General features: G+C 38.2%; 3 protein-coding genes across 3 annotated transcripts in view; 2 read left to right on the top strand and 1 right to left on the bottom strand.

The window, feature by feature from the left end:
• Positions 1–10,008: 10,008 nt before the first annotated feature.
• LOC138054467 (sex-determining region Y protein-like) lies at positions 10,009–12,474 on the bottom strand. Its single transcript, XM_068900911.1, has one exon. It carries the CDS (start codon positions 12,330–12,332, stop codon positions 11,595–11,597), a length of 738 nt encoding a protein of 245 aa, XP_068757012.1. The 5' UTR covers positions 12,333–12,474; the 3' UTR covers positions 10,009–11,594.
• A 3,335-nt stretch (positions 12,475–15,809) lies between these two features.
• LOC138054466 (mitochondrial dimethyladenosine transferase 1-like) lies at positions 15,810–23,235 on the top strand. The gene is made up of 7 exons (XM_068900910.1): positions 15,810–16,301; positions 16,534–16,682; positions 16,872–16,983; positions 19,034–19,185; positions 21,278–21,397; positions 22,127–22,254; positions 22,858–23,235. The coding sequence occupies exons 1-7, from the start codon at positions 16,175–16,177 to the stop codon at positions 23,126–23,128; spliced, it is 1,059 nt and encodes a 352-aa protein (XP_068757011.1). The 5' UTR covers positions 15,810–16,174; the 3' UTR covers positions 23,129–23,235.
• A 156-nt stretch (positions 23,236–23,391) lies between these two features.
• The window catches only part of LOC138054464 (metabotropic glutamate receptor 3-like), a 5,856-nt gene continuing 2,594 nt past the window's right edge, over positions 23,392–26,653 (top strand). The window contains exons 1-2 of the mRNA XM_068900907.1: positions 23,392–24,691; positions 25,662–26,653. The exon at positions 25,662–26,653 is cut by the window's right edge and continues 2,594 nt beyond it. Coding sequence (XP_068757008.1) covers positions 23,863–24,691; positions 25,662–26,476 — 1,644 coding nt within the window. The 5' untranslated portion in view covers positions 23,392–23,862 and the 3' untranslated portion in view covers positions 26,477–26,653. The remainder of the gene's footprint in view (positions 24,692–25,661) is intronic.

The following is a 26,653-nucleotide window of genomic DNA, read 5'->3' as shown; positions in this document are numbered from 1 at the left end:
TAATCTGATGAATGGGCGTGGTCAGACATGCGAAAAAGAAAAGTGCTCTGGGGTCGAGATTCGACTTCAAGTACGGTTGTGACAAGAATGGAGACTCCAAAATAAGGGGAGACACTTAATTTTTTTGTATATAAAGTACCGAAACGTTCTTACTATACCCTGATGATGACAATGTCGAAAACATTTGGTTTTTAGGCTTGCAATTAGTTTTTTTTTGACCTTACTATATTTCTGCAAAGTTTAAATATGGTGTCACCAGAACAATTTATGAAAGCGAAACATTTCGAGTCGGCGCTTAGACCTAATCACTAGAGATCAGTGCTTAACCCAGCCGTTATTCTCTGCCTAAACAGAGTGTTGTTTATCTGCTAAAGCGGGTTAATAATGAGGTTGTCAGGTATTACCACGTGACTTCACCAAATGTTACATCCGTATATGTGTCATGAAGTGTGTCACCTTACTTTGGAGTATCCATACCTTTCATAATCCTTCAAGTGCGAGTTTTTTGTTTTGAGCACGCACAGAAGAATTGGAGGAAGTAACTTTGTAAGTGCGCATGCTTAGAATCAAGACTCGACCTTGTAGTTGCACACGCTCTACAATCTTAGACTTGCAAACAAGTCGACTTCTGCGCACAAGTGCGAGCAAGCGAAACGAGCAACGAAGTCGCGAGAAGTCGACTTGTCTCGCCTGTAGGTATTCGGATTTCCTTTGCATATTTGTTGGCGCGAAAATTGTGGCAGTGACCGTTTACGTCACTGAAATAAACAGTTCTCAAATGAAAATCAAAGCAGTAGGTTATGTAGAAACGGGATGATAAAAGTAAAACACTAACCCTTTTGCCTCAAAGTGAGCTTCGCCTATGAACACAACTTTGATTTTGCTCTTCAGTGCGAATAAAATAGAACAATAACAGCTAAAAAGCACCTCGGGACTGGCAAAACCAAGATTGCATTTTCCCTCTGAAGCTTCCTTATACTCCGTCTCAGAACTTTCAGGGCCTAGAACAACAGCTTCAATTTCCTTCTTGCGAAAACTTGGGACCTAATCTTTCATTAGCGAAACCAGACGGTAAATAACGAGGCAAACTAGACAACATCAGCTTCCCCACGTTGAATGAAATTCAACGCGAGACTTTTTCCTGACCTGTCGGGGCGATCTTTAAAACATCTCGGCCGCTTAAGTGACTACTTTTCGTTGGTTATCTCTAATTTAATTGAAGCCAAGCTTACGTAAACCAAAATCACTTCCTTCGTATTCATTGCCGTACTATTTATTCCTGGTTGCTCTGATGTGAATTTCAAATGACTTTTTCAACTTAACGCTCTCTGATTGGACTTTAAACTACCACACCGCTGACACACCGCCGACAAGTGAACCTTATAAGGAGTATAGTAATTTTAAAAGCATGTTTTTCTCTTTGAGTCCTTTTTCTTTGTGGCAGTCGATGGTTGAAGGTTGGTTAAAAATGCTGCGTAAGAGAAAGTTCAGAGAATTGAAAACTGCCGATGAAGAAAAAGCCTTGTTGGACAAATCCTTTCCAAATTCAACACGATATGTCACAAATTGGTCTTTTTAATATTTTTGGATTGTGACAAAATACAGGGCTGAATAAACAAGTAGGGAACGAAAAAGCAGGGTTCGACGTGGAACGGGACAAAATCCAAAGTCCAGATACGAACATTGTTAAGAATGATGCGTATAATTCAAAGGTATTTTTGTGCGCTTAATTGAATATGCGGGAAATGCAGATCTTAAAAAAGGTTATTGAAATCCAAAAAGAAAATTGGGAGTAACCACGCATTTTTCGAAGATAATTAATCAACAATATTTGTAAAAAGCTTTAAAATAGAAAGCAAGATATGGCGTTCTTTTCCAAACTGAAGCTTAATTATCTCTGAAAATGCGTGGTTACCCCCAATTTTCTTTTTTAATACCAAGAGCACTTGTTTAGTTCTGCTTTATTTGCATAGTTCTGAAGCGCGCAAAAATATCACTGTATTATTAAGCGCCACCTATAGGAAATCCGAGTATTTCGAAATGCGCATAACGTATGCGCAATAATAATAGTAGGAACCGTCCTCAACATGACGGCATAGTCGTTGAATTTTTTGGTTGCCAAAATCTGTTGAAGAAGTTTGGAAGGAGGATGGGTAAATGTATCCGCCCAGAAGTTTGTAAATTTCGATGAAAATGATTAGGACGATCACTAGTGACCTTTATATAAAAATCGGAGAATAACAGCACTGGTGGATCAGTTAGTTGAGCATGATGTCTTGCGGGAGGTCGCGGATTCGAACCCCGGCCGGATCAACCCAGAGGATCTTAAAAGAACTGAGGAGAAAGTGCTGCCTTTGTAATGACATCTGCAAATGGTTAGACTTTCAAGTCTTCTCGGATAAGGACTATAAAGCGTAGGCCCCATTCCACAAATATCTTCTATGTTCATAAGTTCCCTGTGGGACGTTAAAGAACCCAGACACTATTCGAAAGGAGTAGGGGATGGAGTCCCCGGTGTTGTGGCCGTCCTGTTATCTCCAGCAGAATTGGCCGGCTTGGCAGTGATGTCTTTCAAAAGGCTTACGGTGTATGAGGCCACCTAAGCAGAAACAGCCGTAAGTCAAAAAGGGACTTTGCCGAGTGCTGGAACATGTAGGTGTCGATGTAGATGCATTGTTTGCACATTCAGAATTATCATAGATTACCAGGTATAAAGGTTCATACACATGACGTTTTATCTATGTTTTGATAGGCTGTTAGGCTCATAAATTATTAATGAGTTTGAGAAGTGACTTGTCAAAAACGACTGCGAGTGTTTAATCAGGGGTTCCAAACACCGAGAAACAGATGACAGCTCGACGCCGTAGGCGGGGTGCTTTTGTTGTTTCGAGGTGTTTGGAACCCCTGATGAAACACGAAACAAGAAACACCTTTTTTTCACTGAGTATGAGTGTAATGTGATGATCTTTTGTTTTATCAGACAAGTGACAGTAATTTTAAAAGTAGCACTTTTGAATAAATTTACATAATAGGTCGTGATGGAGAGCGAGTCAGAATCACGTCGTTTTCGCCTGCCAAAATCGTTTTCCCAAGAAAGTGATTCGGTTAACGCGGCCGTTCCACTTTCAACGAAATGAAAAACATAATTGGGCTGTTAAAACTTTCGCCGAATGGCTGAGGTTAACAGAGGTGCAAGTGCACGAACTACACAAGGTTCAAGCCTTGAGTGCAGACATTGCTGAAATGGATGCTCTTTCGTTGAACAATTGGGTGTCCAAATTCGTTTTAATCCTCTCGATGCTCATAACAAAAGGTACTCCGAAAGTCCCCATTCATAAAAGTTCATTAAAAATCCAAGTGTCTTGGTCAGTACGTTGATCAGTTTTTGAACTCGATCGTTTCTTGATCTGTAGTTTCATTGGGTATCAATATACATGTACCTGACCAAAATGGGGCAATCCGATTGGCTAAAAGCCGTATGAATTATTAATATATTTGAGAAGCTTAGATACAAGAACCTTGAGGTCTTTTGAAAGCGACACTTCACAATGTAAAAAGAAAATGCCCATTCATTTGTCGTACTTGACACAATGAGAGAATGAATGAAATAAAATTATGATTTTCCCAATTTTCCTTGTAGTTTCTCTTCCGCTCTAAAAATCATAGTGGAATTTAGAAATAAATGAAAACGTTATTCACCGTCCTAGGTGAATAGCCTGCGGCTTCTCGAGCCGTACTCAAGCCCTCGGGACGATGCATAACATGTATATCTCCGGGAGTACGGCTCCTTGTTTTTGCTTTCCCACCATCTATTTATGCACCTCTTCCTGGGAAAAACACGGGCCTTAACTTACAGAACAGTCCTCGAACTTGATTGGTAATATAGGAGACAGATGGGTACAAATGTCAGCTTCCCTTAACGTCTGCAACTATGTGACGTCGTATGAACGCATCTGAACGCATCTGAGCGCGACAACATAACTTCGCGTGATTCCTCGAATGAGCACGTGGTGATGGCGCGCCTCAGCGAAACAGTAATATTCAAGGTGTGGATCATCACACAAAGCTATATTCGTGTCAGGCCGTGATACCCGGCGTTCATATATAGACGTCGTGAAGTTGCAGACGATCGGCTTTCGGCACGCTACTGATAAGGGCGTCTATCTCACCTTGGCAGAAATCCACATGTCAAATCAATGGGCTGACAGTATTCCTCTAGGCTTTCAGTGATTTCCTTTTGGTGACGATAAAGGTGACAGCGCCTTTCAAATTCGATCATGAATTATAATATGTTTTGGCGACATTATTGTTGAACAGAAGGGAAGGAATTTGATCAAATTTGCCCAAAAAGGAGAGCTCGAGTCCGATCCCTGCTTTGAGAGAACAATTAGGGGCTAAGATAACCACGAGTGCATACCTTCTTATTTTAAGTTCATTGAATACTGTAATACGCTATATTTTTCAGTGAAATCACGGACCTTTTTAAACTTCGTATATTAATTACCCATTTGAGATCATGTGACGGTATAAGCAGAACTTTACCTTTCTATTTATACCCTTCTTGTGAGTGTGCAAATGGTAATATTGTGATGTGACAGTGCTTCAGAGAATGATCACGTAAGATCTGCTGCTCTCGATCAGGAAACAACCACAAAGCTTTAGAGAGGGGGGAAGGGGAGGGGGGGCCTTTATTGTCCTAAAACGTGTCGTTTGGTCGGTTTGCACCACAAGAAACGAAATGGGACGTGCGCATAAGTAGTGGTATTATTTTGGGAGAATATCTGCTCAGACCGTTGTTTCGAAATTGCTGTCTGGAAAGAAGTGCTTCAACTTATGCTCGACGGCTTTCATTGGTGCAGATCACAATGTTGCATGGGACGCAACAATGCCTCACAGCGTGGTCGTAAAGGTGTACATTCAGGAAACAACGAGGAAGCTATCAGGGGACTATTGTTGTCCCGCCAATTTGTAAAATACTTCGTTTGTTCATAAATATAACAATTTCGTCCTGTGGTCGGTTTACCCTGCAAGAACTGAAGGAAAAACAGATATGCGTGAGCGTGGCAGTTTTTTCAAGGGGGCAATTTTGCGAAAAGCATTCTGCTCGGACCACTGCCTGCAAATGTCTGTCCAGAAAAAGAACTGCTCAGTTCAACAAGTTATGCTCCACGGCTTATGGGCTCAGCCTCTCAAGCTAATTCCCTTTTGTAAAACAGACACGAGCAAGCACATGAACAAGAAAAAGGCTTCTTTTTCTAAGGCTTAGTTAGTCCAATTCCCAAGTGAGTTATTCCTGATTTTTTTCTACAAGATGTTTGTCAATTTTTTTCTGTCAGCCACAGCGTAGTTTGCAACACATCACATTTTGAGGTCTGTAACTTCACTTCAACCTTTTCTTTCCCAAGATCGAAACCTTAATTCTCCTAACTAGTATCATACATTTCTTTTTTGGGTAGGCATGAGACTTTGGTGTTATATCAAGATCACACCTCTTAAGCTGATAATAATCTTCATTCTCAATTCCTGTCTGACTGACATTTCATTGAAATTGTGGGGAGAAATTACATACCGATCATTGATCACTCCTGTGAGTCAAACCATATAATTTTTGCCGGGAGCACGATTGAGAATGAGATGCGATCGATACGCAAAAAGACAGTTAAAGTAATCTTAAGCAAAATTGAACGATTCCTCAAAATTCGCTTTTTATCAAAAATCTTTCCCATTCTTCACAGTTTTCTGATATTTTTCATTTTGCCTTTAATCGTGCGCGTGAATACTACTTTGCGACAAATTTTAGAAGAGAAGCATTGCAAACGGTCTGGATGTCAAACCAATGAAAGGCCTTTGTAACTTTTGAAAACATTTGCACATGGTTGACTATTGCTTTGTGCAAACACAGGGTGGAAGGAGAAATTTGGTCGAAGTTTGTCATGAACTAGTAAAGTAACCAAGAGAAAATAAAGCTGACAAAGTAAAATGCGGCAGAATTCAAAGAAAAATGGCTTGCAAAAACTCCGGCCTCCTTTAGATAGTTGCTCTCCATGGACTTTTGTGATCCTTGTTTTGCGTAGAGCACTATATGAACATTGCATGCCAATCACCAATAACAGTGTTCTTGTAGGTAGACAGGTGTCAGGCTTACGCCTTCTATACCCGTTAATAAAACGTACCCTTGTTAGCCGCTAAGTATCAATACAAACTTGTGACAAATGTTTTTTCGGCAAGAGAAACTATTAGGATAACAGGGAGGCAGATTACAGAGGATCCAAGTGTATTTTGACATGTGAATAAACGTTCGTTTACTTGTGGGAGATTTTAATTTCCTGCCTTATTGTATGGAGACCCGTTTTGAGACCCAATCCCACGGGAAGGCAATTGAATGGCTTAATTACCGCCTTATGCCTATCATGTGTACTAACTGCAGTAGCTTCTATACCCTAATCTTTTTAATTGCGTGAAACTTCAGTTATAAGTCAATGAGGATATTGTATTTACTTAATAAGCAGCTGTATGTCATTCCTGTTTGTCCACCTTGTATCTAACCCATCAAGTTAAAAATAGTGCGGGTGAGCGTCTAGCTTATTGCACTTTCGTGGCGCTGGACATCGTGAAAATCGACAGCATAAATATATCAATCTTTCAAGTTAAAATAACTTAGTTTTTTATGGTTATAAAAATTGTCGTTTTTGGTCATTAATTTGTCGGCGCTCGAACTTTCTGTTTACTTATCATTTGCACCAACGAACTCTTTTGCTTAGTCGCTATTATTTGTTGTGATTCTTTCATAAAATAACTTCGCCACTCTAAGAAATGGGGACTTCTTGCCAGAAATAAAACCGTGCTGTGGAGCGACTTCTCCATGACATTCAAGACTTGAAAGATGTGTTATTGATTGGAAAATAGTGTTATCAAAGATAACTCGGTCAGTACAATCAAAAATCCACAAGCATACTTATCAACGCGGATATTTCCGTCAGACTACTGGTCGCATCATTGCTTGTTTACTTTAAGGCTTACAAGGGGAAATAAACTGTCGAAACAAAGAGGCGAGGTCGTTATTATTATCAGCAACGACTGCTTTATTTTGTAAAATTGCACCTAGGTGATAATCCCTTGCTATAGTGTTGAGCACTGGAACACTGATGAATATGTAAGTAATCGAGACCTGGTATGGTGCAAAAAATAACCCGTGAAAAAAATACAAACGAGAACTGATATAACAAATAAAAACTGCTTTTTCATCCGGCCTTTTTCTCGTCCTTGCGAGAATCGCTGCTCAGTTATTAAATGCTCACACAAGTGAGAAGTTTATTGGTTCATCGGAAAGTATTGTTAGCTTATTTAAGAGAGACTTAATGAAAAACTGACCGATCTTACTTGTTCTATCGCCAAGATTAGGAAACAGCGCAATATTAATAAGTCGGCTTACCTAATCTCCGCAAGACTCGGCCTTTTTGATATGATGTTGAAACGTTAAAGAGACTGGTGTCTTCTTGAAAGTCATTTGTCATGCCAAGTAAACTAACTGACAATATTATTCGTGTAATCATATGATTTTTTTTAAAAGCAGAAAGAAGAAAAGAAAGAGAAAAGAAAAGGATTAGTAGCAAGCTGGGTTGGAACTTGTCTTAGAGACAGTAACGGAAAGATTGCTTTGTGAGAAATTAGCTATCAGATAATGCTACTATAAGCCCTGCAGCTTTTGAGGAAAAAATAACAACAACAACAACAACAACACCTTTATTTCCCTTTAAAGTTCCCTCATATACTGATTTGCGTATATGCAGTGCTAAACTCACAAATAAAGTCATATTTCTAAATCGACGTTCAGAAAAAATTTTCTTTGAAGAGTTCCTTTATTTAATTATTTTTTTAAGAAAGGAAGAGGGGCTGTTGAAGTTGTGGACAATGTTCTGAGTGGGAAAGAATACGGCCACGTAAGGCTGTTCAATTTCCTCCTCTCTGTGATGCCGTTCAAGGTAACAAAAAAATACTCTCCAAATCTTGATGAATCTTTTTTACTTTTAAGTGTATGAATGGAAGACAGTCGTGTAAATGTGTGCCCACAATGAATATGGATGTTTCATATTATTCTGTTTGGTTTTGTTCACAAAAAAAGCCTTCGGCGTGATTTGTGGTGTTAAACGCAGTAAAGCCTGTATTTTTTCTTCTAGGCTTTTGGTTTCATTTGTCGCGTTGCTTTACATATCTTTGCTCTGTTTCAGTCTCTGGCAACTTAAGCAAACATTTTTAAGGCTGTACGATGTTGAAGTCTTTTAATCCTTGTTGATTGAGTGACTGTTTTGCGAGAATTTTTTCATCACTGACTTATTTAAGAATTTTTCATGACAAACAGAAAATAATAATGGCGATTGAGCATAACTAGTCGTAGTGGCCGCAAAACCTGACATGCCAATTATCTCTGATCTGCGTAAAACGCGTTCATAATACTGCAGGAAATCGAATTCGTAGGAATGAAACGTTAAAGAATAGACATTCGACATATACATATAGTACTACGTATTACTATTTGACTGTGACATCTTTGATAAACTGGACCAGAATTTTTAGGCTATCACCAGTTTGCGGTATCGCCGGTTACAGTGTAATGGAAACAATTTTCTCTGATGCCAACAGTGAATAGGCATTTTAATATTAGACAGTTTTCTTAATAGTCGTACAGCCATTTTGCTTGTGTTCCACGAGGTTTGCCATTTCATAGTTTTCTGTTCGTGGGCTTATTCTCCTGGGATTTGTCTAACTATTAAACTAGTAATGAGCAATAAAATGATCCTTCGTGCTGAAAAGTAAATAGAAAAAATCTAAAGCTATTGAGCTTTATACATCAAGTTTCGGACAAAAAAACCACTGCAAGAAAACACCCTTTTAATTTGACTTTAAAAGTTTATAATAGCGTATTAACACCCTAATAAAAGCAAATGCCCCTCCCTGCCAAGTTATTAAAGAAAGCCGATAGTAACTGTCTTCATAAAATCATACAGAATGACTTCTGTTTGCATTGAATGTGAAACCGCAACTCTCTAAATCGACAATCTTCAGACGCACCCATTGATAAGTTGCAGAAATCTTCCCGTAAACCGTCATGTCTGCCAGATGCTTAAAACAATTATTTACAAACCCTTCGTCACAATCTTTTCTCGAAGCCTAGCTTACGCAACAGTTTTCCAGTTGTTTCAACCTAGCCATTATAAAATTTTTACCATTCTTCTCCTTCAAATGAACACATGCCTCGGCAAGACATTGACATTATTATGCCCCAACACTTCTTGACTTTGAATTCCAAACCCTTTATTAAAAATTAAATCAAAAGTTTAAACAGCCGTGGGACACCTGCGCTGGTGAAACAACAGACTTATGACCCGAGACCCCACGACAGAGAACAGAGGTGTGTCGAAGTCATAGTGAATAGTGCACCACACCAAATGAAAAAAACCCATAATTGCTAAATATTCTGGGTAAATGTAATAGAGTTAAAAGACAACACTACGAGACAAACTATTCTGTCTACTATATATAGTGAAAGAGCTGTTGTGCTATAATAAAATTGTTCTTTCGTACATAAAGGGCATGAATGAACCTTGCATAAAAGAATTCAGATAAAGTGATAGCGCGCAATCGATTTTATTTGAAGGGGATGAAAGGCAAATTCAACAGCAAAGCCCAGAAATACATCTTCTTCGTGAAGACTCGTTTACTTTAGCAGCAAAATAACTGCACTTAAACCAGAGAGCAAAGAACTCAAGATGATTTGGTAAAGCACAACAAGATCTTTCTAGAAATATCTTTGTAGGTAAACCTACGTTTGTTTTTTTTTTTTAAGATCGAAAAATCATATGATGAAAGATCCTTTTTTCAGAATGACTTTAATCGTGAACTATTTCAAGAGGGTCCCAAAATTTTCGAGGAAAAACGAAAAAACACGTCGACAAGCTAAACTCCGGAAAGTTTTCGGCGCTTTGAAATTGAACAAAATCAATTCATTGATATGTGTGTTCATTTTCCTCGTACTAGATAGACGGGGATGGTTTTATTACGTGACGGTGTAGGTCACAGTGGCGAAAATAAGACGAAAATTGGTTTAACAACGCAAGTGGAAGAAACTTTTAGGAGCCGTGATAAGTTTTTCGGCTGAGAACTTTATGTGAGCAACGTTTTATTTTTCCCCATGGAGGAAATCACAGAGAACATATAACATTGTAATTTTTACTAAATAGCACATGTTCATGTAATGAGTAATTTACAAGTCTGGAAGGCTAAAAATACTCCATATAATGGGATCTAAGTACACATAATCTTCGAAACTAGACCAGTAAGACTAACAACAGAAAATATTTCATTGCCAGAATTAACACTCAGTGATAAGTAAAAACTCCGTGGTTACTCAGCCTGAAAACGACTGTTAATTAATCGCTTGCGGTTTCACTTTGGTATGTGATTTCCATTGGCAAATATTGTTTCAAAATGTGCAAGAGCGTACCCTTCATTTGAAGGAAAGGTTCAATGCGTAAGAGGTTAAATGTGAGGGCGGTTGAAAAACGTTCTAACCTAGTAAGTGACGTTGATTTAACATGTCGAAGCACGTTTGTAGTTTATTGACTCTAAACATGTCATTACCGCGAAAAACTCTCATTCAGCTATTACTGAATCATGGTTACCGCGCATTAAACAGTTTTGCAATTTTCATGACGTTGTGGCTTTTTTAAAAGCAAGACAACTTATTTAAGAAATTTTAGTCTGCCGCAATACCAAGGAGACTAAACTTGAGGTCTTGACTTGGAAAACTTGATGCGTCTCATAGCACCAGCTACTTCGCTTCAAATGGTGCTTGATTTTGGAAGGGATTTTCCACACTTACTGATGATTATGCTAGTTATTTCAACAATTGTTATTGCTTCAAAAAATAAATGAAATTCTGTCTTCGTTACCCTTATTCTAGTGAAATGGCGAGGATGGCCTAAATAGTTTATCGAAGCTGCTTTTTTCTTCTAATCGATGCTTGTTCTGTTGTATTCGGAAAGACTCCGGGTCCCAAAAAGTCTATCAATTAACTGGTAAAACTGATTTGAACTCTGAACAAACTGGGAATTTTTGCAACCTTTCATGAAATGAAATAAGTGGAATGTGTTTAAAGAAGTAGACGACACTTTTTAAGTTTTGAAGACATGTTTCGACAGAACCAACTGTCGACGTCAGTTTCATTGTCATTTAAAGGTTAAGTTAATATACCCTAACTATATTTTAGAACTGCAGAAAATGACCTAGACTATCGATTATTCCGAAAACAATAAAATTCTATATTTGTGTTCTCTGCAAAGACGCTGCTTAAGCTACCTACTGGGTTACTATTAGCTGTTAAAAAATACTTTAAAATTGTGTGCAATAATTAAACTAATAGCAATTGTTTTAACCATTTCAACACTTTTAACAGAGTCATCAGTTTGGTAACCTTAGTAATCTCTTTCCAAAGGAAATTTGTATTATGTCTCGCATAATATACCTTGCATTGCGGGGAAGCACATCCACTATAAGAGCCTTGATAACACAGAGTCTTCGGTGGAATGGAAGTCCTTTTATCTAGCTGAGTGCCATGGGTACACTCGGCTGCAATACGGCACTGGAGCAACCCTTCCGGTGGGAGGTGAAGGCGAAGTGTACCAGTTTAAGTGTGAAATATCAAAGTTAGGACGCAGAGGCATAAACGGAGCATCTAAACTTCTGTAAGGTACGAAACCAGCATCACAACTAGACTGTCGAAAACTCGGGTAGATAACCGCACTATGCGGATTGTGATCTGTGTGTGTTGGTCGAACTTGAGAGCCACCGTGGGCTGCAGTCGGCTGCATTTCCTCACTTGTTGCTGGAAATTCAGCGTGGGGCAACAAACCATCTCCTGAAAAAGACGGCCTTGACTCTGTTAATTGGAAATGAAATCTCGGGTCAAAAAAACCCGCCGTATCGGCGGCGTGCGGATAGAAGCTGAACTGGTACGGCGCCCCATGAAGTAGCTTGCTTCTTTTGTTTGTTTTATCACGTTTTCTTGGTTGATATTTGTAATCTGGATAAAGTTGTTTGTGTTCTTCCTTTAGTTTCTTGGCCTCCTCAAAGTAGTTAGCTTTTTCTTCCTCTGATAGCTTTTGCCATTCCAAACCAAGTTTTCTGCTAATATCAAAGTTGTGCATTTGCGGATTCTCATTCGCGATCACTCGTCGTCTCTTCTTCGACCAGAGGATGAAAGCATTCAACGGCCTCTTAATTTTTTCTGACGTTTTTGATGGCTCAGTGGACGAACTTGAATCGGTGACGCTCATCGTTGACAATTGCAAAGTTGAAGATGTTGCGCTTTGAATCTTGATCGGTACTCTCTGATAGTTCCATTTATTTAGTGCTGGGAGAGATTTTGCCGCATCCCGTGCGTGCGCGCGCAGGATTGTAAAGTTTGAACAATCGAGAGGGAGGGCTGCAGTTTTGTGATAGTGCAATTATAAATACAGTCCAATCCGCACGTGTTAATTACCTATGCCTCAAAGGATACAATATTGCTTGATATAGTCCATAAATCCTCCCACACAAAGTAATTAAAGCTCTTTGAATAAACTAACTGTTTTGTTATTGCTGCCTTTATTGGCGATGCATTCTTTGTCTTGGCGGACAAGTTCATTTCAATACAGGGCAAGGAGAGTGTTACTGTTTATGAGTACACAAACAAACACCCTTTTGCAAGGCGTGATTGATATTTTTATAGACTCCTCAGGGAAAACTGAACTCATTGTTTGCTCTGTTTACAAATCTCTGACTCACACTGTGAACCTAATCGCCACAAGTTTAATTTGTTTGGGGAATTAGCATTTTTCATCTGAAACTACTCAGTCGCCATAACTTTTCGTAAAGAAATACAAACTTTACCGGCGAAATATTAATCCAAGGCCGTTAATTCGCACGTTTAATTTTCTTTAAACTATTTATAGTGTTTATTTTTTGTATGTTTTCGTTTGATTTCAGCAATAATTTCGGTGCTCACTTGGTTTGTAGAATAAAGCGTCTTCAAACATATATTACAGAACTGACGAACTGCCCACTTGTTAAAGAATCAACACGTATTTACTGATTTGTCAAATTGCATGACAATATTTGAAAGGATCAGGAATGAATGAAGACTAAATTTTGTTTCGAATGTGGGAAGAATTTACGGATTATATTATAACATGAACTTATTCCATACGATCTGCCAGTCCTGATGACCCCTGTAAAACACCGACAAGTGAAATAAGCCGACAAGATATCTCTTCTGAAAAAATAAGGTGTCAAATAAAAGAACTTCAAAAAAGCCGCAATCACAAGAGATTAACACTTTTACTTTGTACTTATCCCGTAGTTCTTTTAAAGCCGTTTTTTCCAAACGGTTTTTACTGCAAGACAAACTCGAGAATGTTACTAACATTCACACTGAGTCAACGAGGCGGTTATATTTCCTGGGTCATAACTTTTTGCAGAAACAGATAGCAATAGTCATTGCAAACAAAGTAAAAATATGCTATGTTAAGTGGTACCACACAAAGGATTTTTCTAATAACTAATAGAACGACCGTGCGAGTTGGTTAAAGGTTTTTTTTTTTCAACAGCAAAACGGTTTTATAAAGGACAACCTCTTTCAAATTGGATGCCTTCATAACAAATTAGTGAAAAGCGTTCAAACTGAAATGTTATTTGCCTTCCGTTTAATTTAAACCTTCTCAAAAGTAAACTGGCGATCGCAGAGTTTTTAATAACTTCTCGTTTAAGTGCTTAATCAATATGCAGTGAAAGCAAACGAAGAAAAAACTCGAGAAGAACCGCAGAGCCACGTATGATCACGCAAAATCCTACGTTTGAACTTTTGTCAACTTCTGTTTGCAATATTAATTTTCTTTGCTCTAGGTTATAAATCACTACGTCACAAGACCGGCAAATTTCCGGAACCTGTCCCTTCCTGCATTACTGTAATATTGTATGATCATGCAGAGGTGTTGATAGCTGTCACACTACATCACAATGCTGCATGCTGCTTACTACAAACACTTACGTATCGTCGGTCACCGCCAAACGTGTTGTCGACAAGAGCACTGAATGGTGACCCTAAGAACAGTTTCCATTGTTTGTTAGGAAACAAGCATTTTTTTAAATTGCATGTCGTTTGTTTCCTCAGAGCACTTTCTCGTTAGCTCTAATGCAATAATTACATCTTATTTGGCGAAAAAAAACTTCTGTTCTTTTTTGTCAGTTGTGTTCTTTTCAAAGAGACATGAATTTCATTTAGTTCTGTTCAACGTGATTGTTAACATAGCCATTTCCGCATGGCAGTCAAAAAGTAGACAGTGCGTGGATTCATTTGGCAGAACAGGCATTTGTTAAAAATAGCCTTGCCTGCGTATGAGGCACTTGCATTAAATTAAAGTGCACATTGCGAAGAAACCGAAAATCCCTTTATTTCCTTCGGGAAATTCTCAAAAATGTTTCTGGAAACTTATTTAATTTCATTTGGCATTTCTTTCTTGAAGTGACTTCGTTTGCAGCTAGAAAGCAAATCCGATGTTCACTGCAATGTTTAGCAGACTGAGACTGAGTAGATGGAAACCCACCCCAAAGTCAAAACTTTTTGAGTCAGAAGGGAGCAAAAGAAGACAATGAGAACGAGATTTACGGACCTCCGCCTGAAGAAAAATACAATTAAAATCGTTTAAATTTTGTGCATAAATGTGTCGAAAATTAACTGGCACAATTTCACTGTTTCAGGGGCACCCAACGAGAATATAATTCAAAACCACTTCTTAGACATAGAATTGTTAAACGTATTTTGGTATTTAAACGGTAGATATAGGCATATTTTTATCCCCTACAAATTTTTCATCTGTTCGGATTCCCTAGCTGAAAGTCTAGTGATCCAAAAATTATAGGGATCAAAACTTACCTTTTCGAACATTTCAGCCAGAAAAAAGGCTCCCGAAAATTCTAGGTGACCTTTTTAGGGTAAAAACCCGTTAAAAATGAGCAATTATACCATGTCATAGATGTTCGAAAATCCTAGGACAGGCAGGCAAGCAAGGAATTTTAGAACAAATTTTCCGAAAATTCGAGATCTCAAATCGTCTTCCGAACAGATATTTTCCGAAAATTGACGTCGGGTGCCCCTGCTGTTTTCATTGTGACAAGTATTTCTCGGCTATGCGTCAGCGAAGATCTGAGATTCTTTTGAAAATCATTGTAAAATAGCTTTTTATTTTGGTTGGGTAACGGCCATCGAGGGATTTCTGACCAAGGGGTCGAATTTTGGAATTCTCACAACGCCATTTAATTTATTTTATTATCCCAACTCTATACCGGGCCCCTATGGTTCAATATCAATTCATTTTTGCGTGGATATCTTCTTGCAAGATAAAGAAATGAGGAAGACAAATCTCTGAAATTTATTAAAATGATTAAATTTGTAACGCAACGAGAAAGTGAGGGACTTTAAAACCCAGAGCCCAGACTCCTGCCAGAGTTAAAGGGCTAGTTGCGTGACCCCTGAAGTCAAGTCAAGTCAATCTTTATTTTAACTCACACGAAGGAAGTATCAACATCTACATCTACAATTAGGTAGACATCACACCAACGTTTAAGAATGTAACAAAAATTAAAATAATACCAATGGAAATTATATCCACTAAAACTTGAAGTGAAAAAATAAATAACTAAGTAAGGGAATAAATAAATGTAAAAATAACTTAAATACTAAAATCACTCAGTAAAGTACTTAGAAATGTTAGTCTTAAATGTCTCTAGAGAATTAGAGTTTAGAATTCCGTAATTGTGTGGAGTTTGGGACACCTAAATAATTAATGTGACTAATTGAGTAGGTGACCCAAACAAAAATGATTATGAGCAAAAGGAATACAGAGCCAGAGATGTTGTATTAAGCTTATTTAGATAAAAAGTACTACTTCATACTTCATATGCTAACTAGTGAGAATTAGAGTTGATATTTTTCATAAATATTGTAACCGTAAATCTTGGAATTCCTGTTATGTAGATGAATGAAATCTTGAACAAAACCGAGTGCCAGCGGTTCGAAGCAAAAAAGAAAATCCAAGATGGCGGTCTATTCGTTTGACTTGATCTTGGTGTGAATTTCACGATGTCTGCAAATCCCATACCCCTTCGTCTTCCGCCCATGCCAAAGATCGCCGATATCCTTCGTATTTACGGACTCTCGGCCAAAAAGCAACTCAGCCAGAATTTTATTCTTGATCTAAACGTCACAGGTACTGTCGGTTTCCTCAATCTCTTGAGTTTTTTTTGCTATCGACCAAAATTTTGCTTACTGCAATCATTAGAAGTCATCTAAAAAGGAAAACCAGATCCACAAAGAATGTCTAAATCAAACTTCCTTCTGATTCTAAAATAACGGTTCATCTGTTTAGTGATTTCAGTAATATTTTTTTTCTGTGAGGTTAGCTCAAAATGGTGAGCTTGAGAATTTGTTTTAACTTTCAGATAAAATCGCACGAGTTTCTGATGTATTTGACTGTCATGTATGTGAGGTAGGAGCGGGGCCTGGATCACTCACACGGTCCCTGTTGCATGCGGGAGCAAAACATGTCGCCGCTGTGGAAATTGATAGACGATTTATGCCGTCTTTGGAGGTATGAAGTTACTCAGACGGGTGGGTTATGCGTTAGCCTGTTACTGGCACTCAGGTAGACGTAGTGGGGAGTGTCTAATATCGGTGCTTTTGCAACATGTTCATTTTTGGGGTTATTTTCACAATTTACTTTTGCAATTGTGACCTACTCAATCTATCTTTTATTTCTAATGCCTCGACTTCTTTCCAGATGCTCCAAAGTGCTTGTAAAGGTAGACTTACTATTCATCGAGCTGATGTAATGACCTTTTACATACCAGAAGCTTTTCCTGATGCTGATGTTGTGAGATGGGAGTCAAATGGTACCTCTTGGCTTTTTCTTTAGCATGATGATGGTGATAATAATAATAATAATAATAATAATAATAATAATAATAATAATAATAATAATCAAACTACTACTACTACTACTACTACTACTACTACTACTACTACTACTAATAATAATAATAATAATAATGATAATGATTCTGTGGAATATGCCAATTCATACTGACAGGGAAATAGCGGCTAATAAACCAGATATCATAACCAGAGATCACACTATTCAGAAATGGCAGGTTATAGATACAGCAGTCCCATCAGACAGAAATACATCAGTTAAGATAGTTGAGAAACTCTCTAAGTATAAAGACTTAGAGATTGAGATTGCCAGAATGTGGAAAATGGGAACAGAGACGATACCAGTTGTCATTGGTGCACTTGAGGTCATTAAGAAGGGACTGGAAAAGTATGTTGACAAGATTCCAGGCACAGTCAGCATTGATGAGCTCCAAAAAATTACTCTCCTGAGATCAGCTCGCATCTTGAGAAAGGTTCTGTCAATGAAGTGAACTCTTTGGTACCTAAGGTTCATGGGTTGGACCTGGTGCTTCAGAGACTAAACAATAATAATAATAATAATAATAATAATAATAATAATAACAATACTTTATAATTTATAATCATTTATAATAATAATAATAATAATAATAATAATAATAATAAATTATAATTAATAATTATAATTAATAATAATAATTATCACTATTATTATGATGATTATAGTAATTATAATATATAGCCACATTATTAACAATAATAATAATTATCATTTTCTAGATGATTTCCAGTCTGTACTGTACAATCTCAGGATTCTTTGTTACGATTTTTTTAGTTTTGATGAGTGCAAGGTGTACTTGGCTTAAATTCTCACATTATAGCAGCTTGGAAGAGTGGATATCAAACTCTTTCAGGCACAGAAGCTCCTAATTTCTCTCTGGAGTAATCCTCATTCATCAAAAATGAATTTGATTTTGTTCTCTTTCTCCTGTTTTCACCTATTTTCTGTTCTTTCCAATTTTCTTCAAGCATAATTTCTATGATGGGGTGTCATTAGCATATTGCTCTAGTTGGTACATAACTAAAAACCAGACTTAGTAAGAAAACAGGGTAAGAAACATATTTGGTCAGATAATTGGCATAGTTTTTTATCCTGCAAAAGTAGTGTTTTGAAAACAAAGACTCCCACCAATAATTTGAGATGGGACACGTCCCAACAAGCAAGATGCAATAATGACAGCTAACATTAACACAATTGATAATGTTTGAAATCTTTCTTGGCTGTTTACCATGGCCAAACTACTGTTAATTTAGTACATTCTGTCAGGGCTCAGTGCTCTAGCAATGCCCGGTGGCCCCTAGTGAATAAAGTTTGCCTTCAGGCAACAATGGAATCTCAAATTTGCAGCTGGGCAACCTAGATTTCAAAATTTCCAAGCATAATAGACTCCTTGAAATATTTTTAGAGCAATGTGGCCAATCAAATTTCTTAGCTGATGGCGGACAAGATAAAATGCCTGCATATGTAATGAATGATGCTGCTGGGTAAACAAACAAAGTGAAATATAGTTGGAATAAACTGTATTGCTTCACTTCGTTTTACTTTAGAAACAACAAAATTAGAACATATTCTCCTTTGTAGAGCAAGAAGAACGGGTTCATTCAGCATCTTCTTTGCAAAAGTAAACTTACCTTTGCAGTAGTGAAAAAGACCTAAGTGTGACTGTGTTCGTCGACAAAATACATTTTTATTGTCACAATGCTTTTGTTATTCCTAGAGAAAACCTTCATGTTCTTTTCTATTTCTCACTCTTCTACTATTCTTTGCATGTGCTTATTAGAATTGAATATATTGTTCACTCATCAAGTACTGTTTTGTAATGTACTATTATTGCCTTTGTGCAACTGTAGCAACAATAATCCCATTGCACAATGGATGATGATCACAAAAATGACAAAACACAATACTATTATTTTTACCGTACCACTATTTCTTTTACCAATTGAAACGAAATTGTTTTCTCTCCTTAGATCTCCCTGGTGTTCGCATGGTTGGAAACCTGCCATTCAATGTGTCAATTCCATTGCTCCTACAGTGGCTGGAGGCAATTCCTCAGAGAGCAGGACCATTTGCCTTTGGACGGACACCAATGGCACTAGTTTTCCAGAAGGAAGTTGCTGATGTGAGTTAACATATTGATGCATTGTTGGGATGGTGACTTTTGTGTGAAACTGTCATAAATAATAATAATAATAATAATAATAATAATAATAATAATAATAATAATAATAATAATAATAATAATAATAATAATAATAATAATAATAATATGATGCATTATGCATGATGCATTATGCATGATGATGCCATTTGACATCCAGTTGTCAGTTGGACCCACAGTAATAATGGGATTTACGTTGTTGTGGCAACCCTGGTATGTTCAATTTTCAGCTAAACTAAAAAAATGAAATGGAAAAGTTAACAAAAGAAAATAAAAATTAATTAATATGTCAGTCCAAGACACCAAGTACTGCGTACTATACTCTTCTTGCAACAACAACAACAACAAACGTTTAATTAGTTTGCCACAAAACAGCATTTGACTTAATTGGACAGAAATATGACTCAGAATTGTTAACTAGTCAACAATTTACCTCAGTGTCGGTGGCTAGTGGTGGCTATTTACCGAAACGCGAAATTTTAGCATATACTAAAACAGTGTTATAATTGCCAACGAGTCAGGCCTTCTGAAGACAGAAGGCCTGGCGAGGCGGCAGCTTATAGAGCCGCGAGAAGATTTTTAGGCGGACGAAATCTCAGAAGCGCTTCAAATTTGAGTATAATGTAGACCAAAAGCTGTAATGTAGACCAAAGCGATGAAATGTTGACCGTAGCGATAACCAATGAGAGTGCCGCACGAGTTCGCCGCGTGATGTTTGCAGCCGCCAGGCGCCAGATCACGCAAGCTTGGCTCGTTGGCACTTTAGCGACAGCTATAACTAGTTTAGAACAGAAAGGTGACTTTAACTCATTTATTCCTGCAACGATTGCAATATTAGCGAGTTAAAGAAACCACGACGGCTACGGCGATTAAAACGTCACCTCAAAATATAAGTTTGAGCTGTTCTAAGTATTTAATGATTATTCCATCTTCTTTGTATTATTCAATATGAGCGAAGTGTCCTAAACCTGGATTGGTACGGGCAGATTTGAAGTAAAGAGTGAGATTGAAAGATTCACTGTAGTTTGTCCACGTTGTCGTCAAAACCTTAAATTTGGTCATTTCATGTAGTAGTTTGGACGAGTACGGGAGAGAAATGTTCAAAAATGCATGCCGCACGATCTTCTTGGTTCTGCTAACCATTAATATTAAGTGAAGCTATGATCCTCGCAGTTATGAACGCAATTTTTGCAATTGCGTTAAGAAGCCTGAAAATTTTCAGGACTTCAACGGGGTTTGAACCCGTGACCTCCCGATAGCAGTGCGACCCTCTAACCAACTGAGCTATGAAGCCACTGACGTTGGGAGCTGGTCATTTGTGGGTTCTAACCTTTCCGTCCTACTAACTATGCTTATCCCAAGCTCTAAGGCGCTTTACAAGCTTCTATCATACTAAAAGGCAGCGAAATACGATGTATAGACACAAGGTTATTCACATTAAAGCCAGTTTGGTGATTGCTTTGTCTTCGTTAGGTGTAACTTTGAATATTTAATGAAGTAGGACGTAGGAAATCAACTCCAATGACCGAAATGGGATTTTGTTTTCATAAACGCCATTTTTGTGCTTGTTTTCAGCCCTACAATATCTATAGATGAGTCTGATGTCTGATCTATTGATAATAGTCGCTACAGGTAAACAATTGGCAGTAAAATTCCAGGTAAAACTGTACAACACCGACACCACGACCAGCAAAAACTGACATGAAGGTCACAAACTTTTAGAGATTCTATCCAATAAATGAATCAAACGATCCCATATTTCCAAATGACTGGAGAGGTGTTAAAAAAATGCTTAGTCACAAATCTTAGGAAAATCGATGAGTAATTTTAGGAAAAAACTAAGAAATAACGGTAACCTAATCATTCGCGGAAACCATGCGAGGCGCGGTTACATCAGTTACATCTGCTGCTGCTGCTGCTGCTGCCCTATCTACTGAATTGAGTGATAAATAAATTTCGCAGTACAGATGATACTGGCCTCACTCAGCCTTTAGTGTAATTATTAAGGACCTGTTACTCAATGTTGCCTTTTGGACAACTTTTGTATCTTTAGAATATTCAGTCCTCTCCTGGAAATACTGAGTGCACGCGACTGTCTATTATGACACAATACCTTTGTGAAGTGAAGAGAAAATTCACCTTGCCAAGGACAGTGTTTGTGCCAGAACCAAAGGTAAACAGATAGCGTGATTTTTTTCAACGTAGCAACAGAAATAACTCAGTATATCTCTTATTTCTCCTTTCCTTTGTCTCCCATTGTTGACGTGAAAGTAAGGGAAAGCAGAGCGAGGGATTTAGGCTTGCAGTTTGGAATATGTATATTCTTTTGTTCGAAATTTGAAATGTTCAAGTGTTCTGTGAAAAGCGTAGGCATACAACGGAAAATGCTTGTTTAATTCCTTTTAGAAACCGTTTTGTCAAGTCAAGTCAATTAATATTGAGACAATTACAAGATCTGATTAAGGCAATTACAAGATCTCAAAAAGAACGTAACCACAGATAAAGTACAGCAATTGTACGAAAGTTTGGGACACTTAGGGTGCGTTCGATTGACCCTATTCCGGAATAAGAATACGTAGAGTGATGATTTAAAACACTATGTGTGGCCTTTGAAACAACAAGGATAATGAAGAGCTCTATGTTTAAAATATCATTTTAGCAGATGTTTGACAATATTAATGTGAATCTCCGCGAAAACGAAGCATTTCTAACTTCTATTCCATGTATTCCTATTCCGGAATAAGGTCAATCGAACGCGCCCTTAAATAGTTCAGGGAACTAATCGAGTAGGTGGTTGCTGAAGTAGTTCAAGTAAAAGTCGGAGGAACTGGATCATTCACGAAAGGTTAAAAGAGCGTTTTTTTGTGGGGTTGAACTTTTCAGTGACGTTGTCTTCTTCTAGGTTGACGCATCATTGCTGTGTTTTGTGCCAAGAGTAGTCCCTCTTCTAGACGCTCCATTTAGTATTGTTGAACAAGTTGTCAAAGCGATTTTCTCAGAGAGGAGGAAAACTGTTCGAAATTCGCTTCGGTAAGCAGTGATTAGGTGTGGGCAATGACTTTAATGATTAAGGGGTCTTTTTAGCCCCGAATCTTAATCCAAGTCCTTCACAAGGTGTTGAAATCCGCAACAGCTCAAGGAACATCCTAAGACTACAATCGCGCTCGCGCTAGTATAGTAGCCGCCACTGGGATGAACTTACATCGGTTGGACTTGTTATGGTGTGACATTTGCGATGGCGTCACGTAAGTAAATATAAAGAGACACCCCAAAGTAAGGGGGTGAATTTGCCCTTGCCACGGTGCAAACGTCCCCCCAGTACCATTCACACCCGCTCTTACTATCATCAGAGCCAGACGCCATGAATGGAGATTGCAGATAAGATAAGATAATTAACAAGATTGTTTGAGAAAAGCGTATTCTCGGTTTTCACATGACGTCCGCGACGTCATGTTGAAGCCCTAAACAAAGAAACGGCGGCCATGTTGGAGCCCCGACAAATCCTCCCGGAATTTAACTATGTTATTATGCAAACGTTTTCTTTTGTTTTCGTTGAAAAACATGGCTGTTGATCCAAAGCTTATATATACACATATATTGCATTCGCCTGTCGTTTCACTCGATTTTTCGCAGAACGTTGTTCCCCAGGAAACCGGAGCTTGTGGATGAGCTAATGGAGAGGACTGGGATAGACTCTACCCTTCGCCCACATCAGGTCGACTTCAAGGATTATAACAAAATATGCAAATCATTCATTGAGTTAACAAAAGACTACGGGTTGTCTCATGTCCCTTTAAGGGTTCGTAAGCCTGTTCCCATAGCGACGTTTCCAAGTAAGAAGATGGAGGGTGATGTCACCGAGCATGTCAACGAATTGAATTTCAAGAACACGATTGGACACTGAATGTTGAATGTTTCGTTTGTACGTGTAATAATCTGTAAACATGCGTTTTATGAACGTGGTTTAGCGTTAAAAAAGACTTAAAATAAATGCTCAAATGGGTATGAACACCTCGACAATCTGGTCAAGAGTTGGAAATTTAACATCTTTTACGATGGTAGTTAAGTCACGCATGCAGTTGGGAGTATACCTATGGGCGGGACGATGAATGTTTATGGAGCTAATCTTTTTCCTACAGTTAGAGAATGGGACAACAATTTGATTCTCAAGGTTGAAAATTGCGATGTGACGATTCCCTCTGATCCAAAACGTTAGAGACAAACTAAAGATTTCTGGAAGGTGAAAAATATCGATGAAAATTTGAGAACAAGTAAAAACTTCCTTTACTAACAGAATATGATCATTATTATATTAGTGTCTTGAATAAAATTGTTGTATTTTTTGACTATCGCTACTTGTTGGCACAACACTAGAAAAAAATGTTCACAACGTGACAACGAATTGGGGAAATAATTATCGGGAAATATGACTTAGAATAATAAAAAAAACATCGCATGTAATTGCGCAAGCACGAGATACCTTTCTAAATACAAGGATTGTACCAAGTGGGTTTCTGATTGGCCTATCGCCCTCAGCAGGTCGTTGTGGGCTTATTAATGATTGTTCATTCCGGTCAGCCGCAGAAATTTGCCGCATAATTAAAAGAGGTCCACACGTTCACTTTGCCGGTTGAAGTCATGAAAAGGCATTCCACGCTACTTCAAGCCATAGTAGCCTTATTGTTTAGTCTTCGCTCCAGAGGTGGTACTTCATCACGCCGAACTCGAGTGTACTCGTCGATAAGCAAAAATGTAGCATTTGGTGCCCTTCTGCCGCTTCACTTGAAAGACCATCTAGGAGGATGTGACAAACTCAAAGACGACAAAGGATCTTTATGGCTAAGTGCATTGAATTATGCAGTTGACGATGTAAACAGAAAATGGAAACGACAGTTAAATACCACTCTAACTCTCAAGGTTCGAGATACTTGCGGCGATGAACAAATAGCTTTGGAACAAGCTCTGGACTTTGCGGATGGCTACAGAAACGCATCGGACTCAACGTTAGTGAGGCAAGCAAACAAAGCTGACAATTCAACACCTGTTTTGAGTGTGATATCGGTTTCTTTACATGAAGATGCGTCGACTCTTCTAAGTCTTTTTAGGGTTCCACAAATAATATTCGGTAGAGGAATAACGAGAGTGAAGAAGCCGGCGAAAGACATCTTGCATTCAATATCAGTCAGCTTTTACAAAGCCAAAGCCCTCGCAGACCTGGTGAAACATTTTAGTTGGAGTGCTGTGTCAGTTGTATATTCACTGTCCCATAAGGATGATTTCGAATCTTTTCGAAGAATATCAAGGATTGAAAATTTGTGTATTGCAGTTGAAGTGGCTCTTGGTACTGCTGGGAAAACAGATAATTCCCGGCCATGGGAAAGCGCCGTGAACGAGCTTCTTTCCGAGCCGCAGTCTACTGTGGTAGTTCTTTTTACGGAAGAAGAAGAAACGAAAGAGCTTCTCAAGAGTAAGTTTATAAAGCGTCTTTATGCAAGTTCTTTTTTTGCTTATATCTTGTCTCAAGGTTTGGAGATACAAGGAAAACTTTAAATTTGCTGGAAGAGATATGATCGAAAAAGTCTCAAAACTACTTGTTTCCAAAAGAAAAATGGTGTCAGAAATGTTCATCAAAATTGTTGAACAAAAAGTATTTTTGCTTGCATTCATTAAAAATGTTCCTAGCTTTCCCAGTTTTGCTACCGACAGGTGGTTGGCAAATTTTCAAGCTTAAGCATTTTAAGAATTGCCAAGTCAACATGGCGACTTGGTCCACATCATGTCGTGCTTCGAAACTATACCAACTGTACATTACAGTCGACAAAGTGTTTAGTGAGCCATCGAAAGATGAGATTAACTCATCACTGACGCGAGGAAGCAACGTTTTTTTAAATTTCTTTATCTTCAGTCGTACAGTAATTACATTAGAAGTTAGTAAACTAAAATAAATATACAGAGACAAAGCAAGGAAAGGGTAAAATATAGGAAACTAATTAGATGCCTTGCTTTTTTTTACTTTGATACTTGGTAGTCTGGAAGCAGCGTGGGTACTATGTGAAAGCTTATCTGTCATTTTACTCGTCTTCTAGCCTCAGCTCAGCATATTTGAATTGCCACTGGCAAAACGAAAAGTCTGGGTTTTTAAACGATGAGCTGTACGCGGAGAAAACTATTTTTCTTTATGTTCCTCTATCTCCTTAAAAGTTTCGTTGAAATAGATTAGTCTTCGCTCGTGTGGATGTGTGTCTGTGAGTAGTACCTGACCTAATGTACTTGTATGAATCTCCTAAGTAAGACTCCCCTCTTTTTATTTCATATTTAATATTCCTGTAGTGAACTTCTTAAGATGCTACTTTGTATGAGTACAAATAAAGCTTGTCTTTCTTTTACCAACAAGCCGAGTTCACAGGTATTGAAAACCCTTTAATTTTTTTTCGCAGCCGTTAAACAGAAGAAATATCCTCCAGTTTACCTGACATGGATTTTAACAAGCGAAAAGAATGCTATGTGTTTTTTTGACAATCCTGACGATATCTTAATGTTACTTCCTCAGTTTCCTTTCTTGGAAGGATTCAGAAATTATTTTAAGGATGACAATACCCCACTTGCGTTAAGGAACATTCTCGACTCCCAATCTGTTTCGCCAAAAACCTGTTTAAACGCGGTAATGATGGAATCTCCAAAACGAACAAAGGAAGAAATTCAAGCTTCCATGAACAGTGTTTACCTACTGGCGCATGCGTATGAAACAGCGACTCAGACTGTCGCGGGGAGATTGGACAGAGCAGTATTCGCTAGAAGCTTGGGTTACGTGCATCAGGTCTTGTACAGTGAAAATTGGAAGCTGTTTTCAGATCAGCTGAGTATGAAGCAAAACATGTTTTCTTTGATCCATGTAAGGTTAAATGGTTCCACGAAAGGCCTGTTTAACGTCGGTACCTGGGACAACTCGTGGTATATAAATGATATCGGAATTAAGTGGAGAAGCCACGAAAGCCCAAGATCCTTCTGTGGCATACAATGTTCTCCAGGCCACGTCCGCGTTGTCAAGGGTAACTGCAAGTGTTGTTGGTCATGCTTAGCTTGCCATTACAATCAAATCGTAACAGATGAGTACACATGCGCAGACTGTTTGAGGGGATACTGGCCAAATGAAGATTTTTCTAAGTGCGAGTTCCAGTGGCGAAGGACTTTGATTGACTGCACTCTGGCAATTGTTGCTGTGATTTTTGTGTTTTCCTTTATGGTCCTTTGAAGTTCATTGGCTTTTCAATGGTGGTCATGAATTAACAAGTTTCACGGTTTTGTTCCCTAAGTTGAAAGTGTCCGACAGAGCACAATTTACATGCAGAGTGTACAACAAACAGTACGTGAGCGACTTCATGGCTCAGGACACCTGCTTTTAGGGGAGTCAGGGTGGTTTAGTGGTCAT

Source organism: Montipora capricornis, chromosome 6 (genome assembly GCF_036669925.1).
Source record: "Montipora capricornis isolate CH-2021 chromosome 6, ASM3666992v2, whole genome shotgun sequence".
NCBI lineage: Eukaryota > Metazoa > Cnidaria > Anthozoa > Scleractinia > Acroporidae > Montipora > Montipora capricornis.
This window is presented reverse-complemented; position numbering and strand designations above follow the sequence as displayed.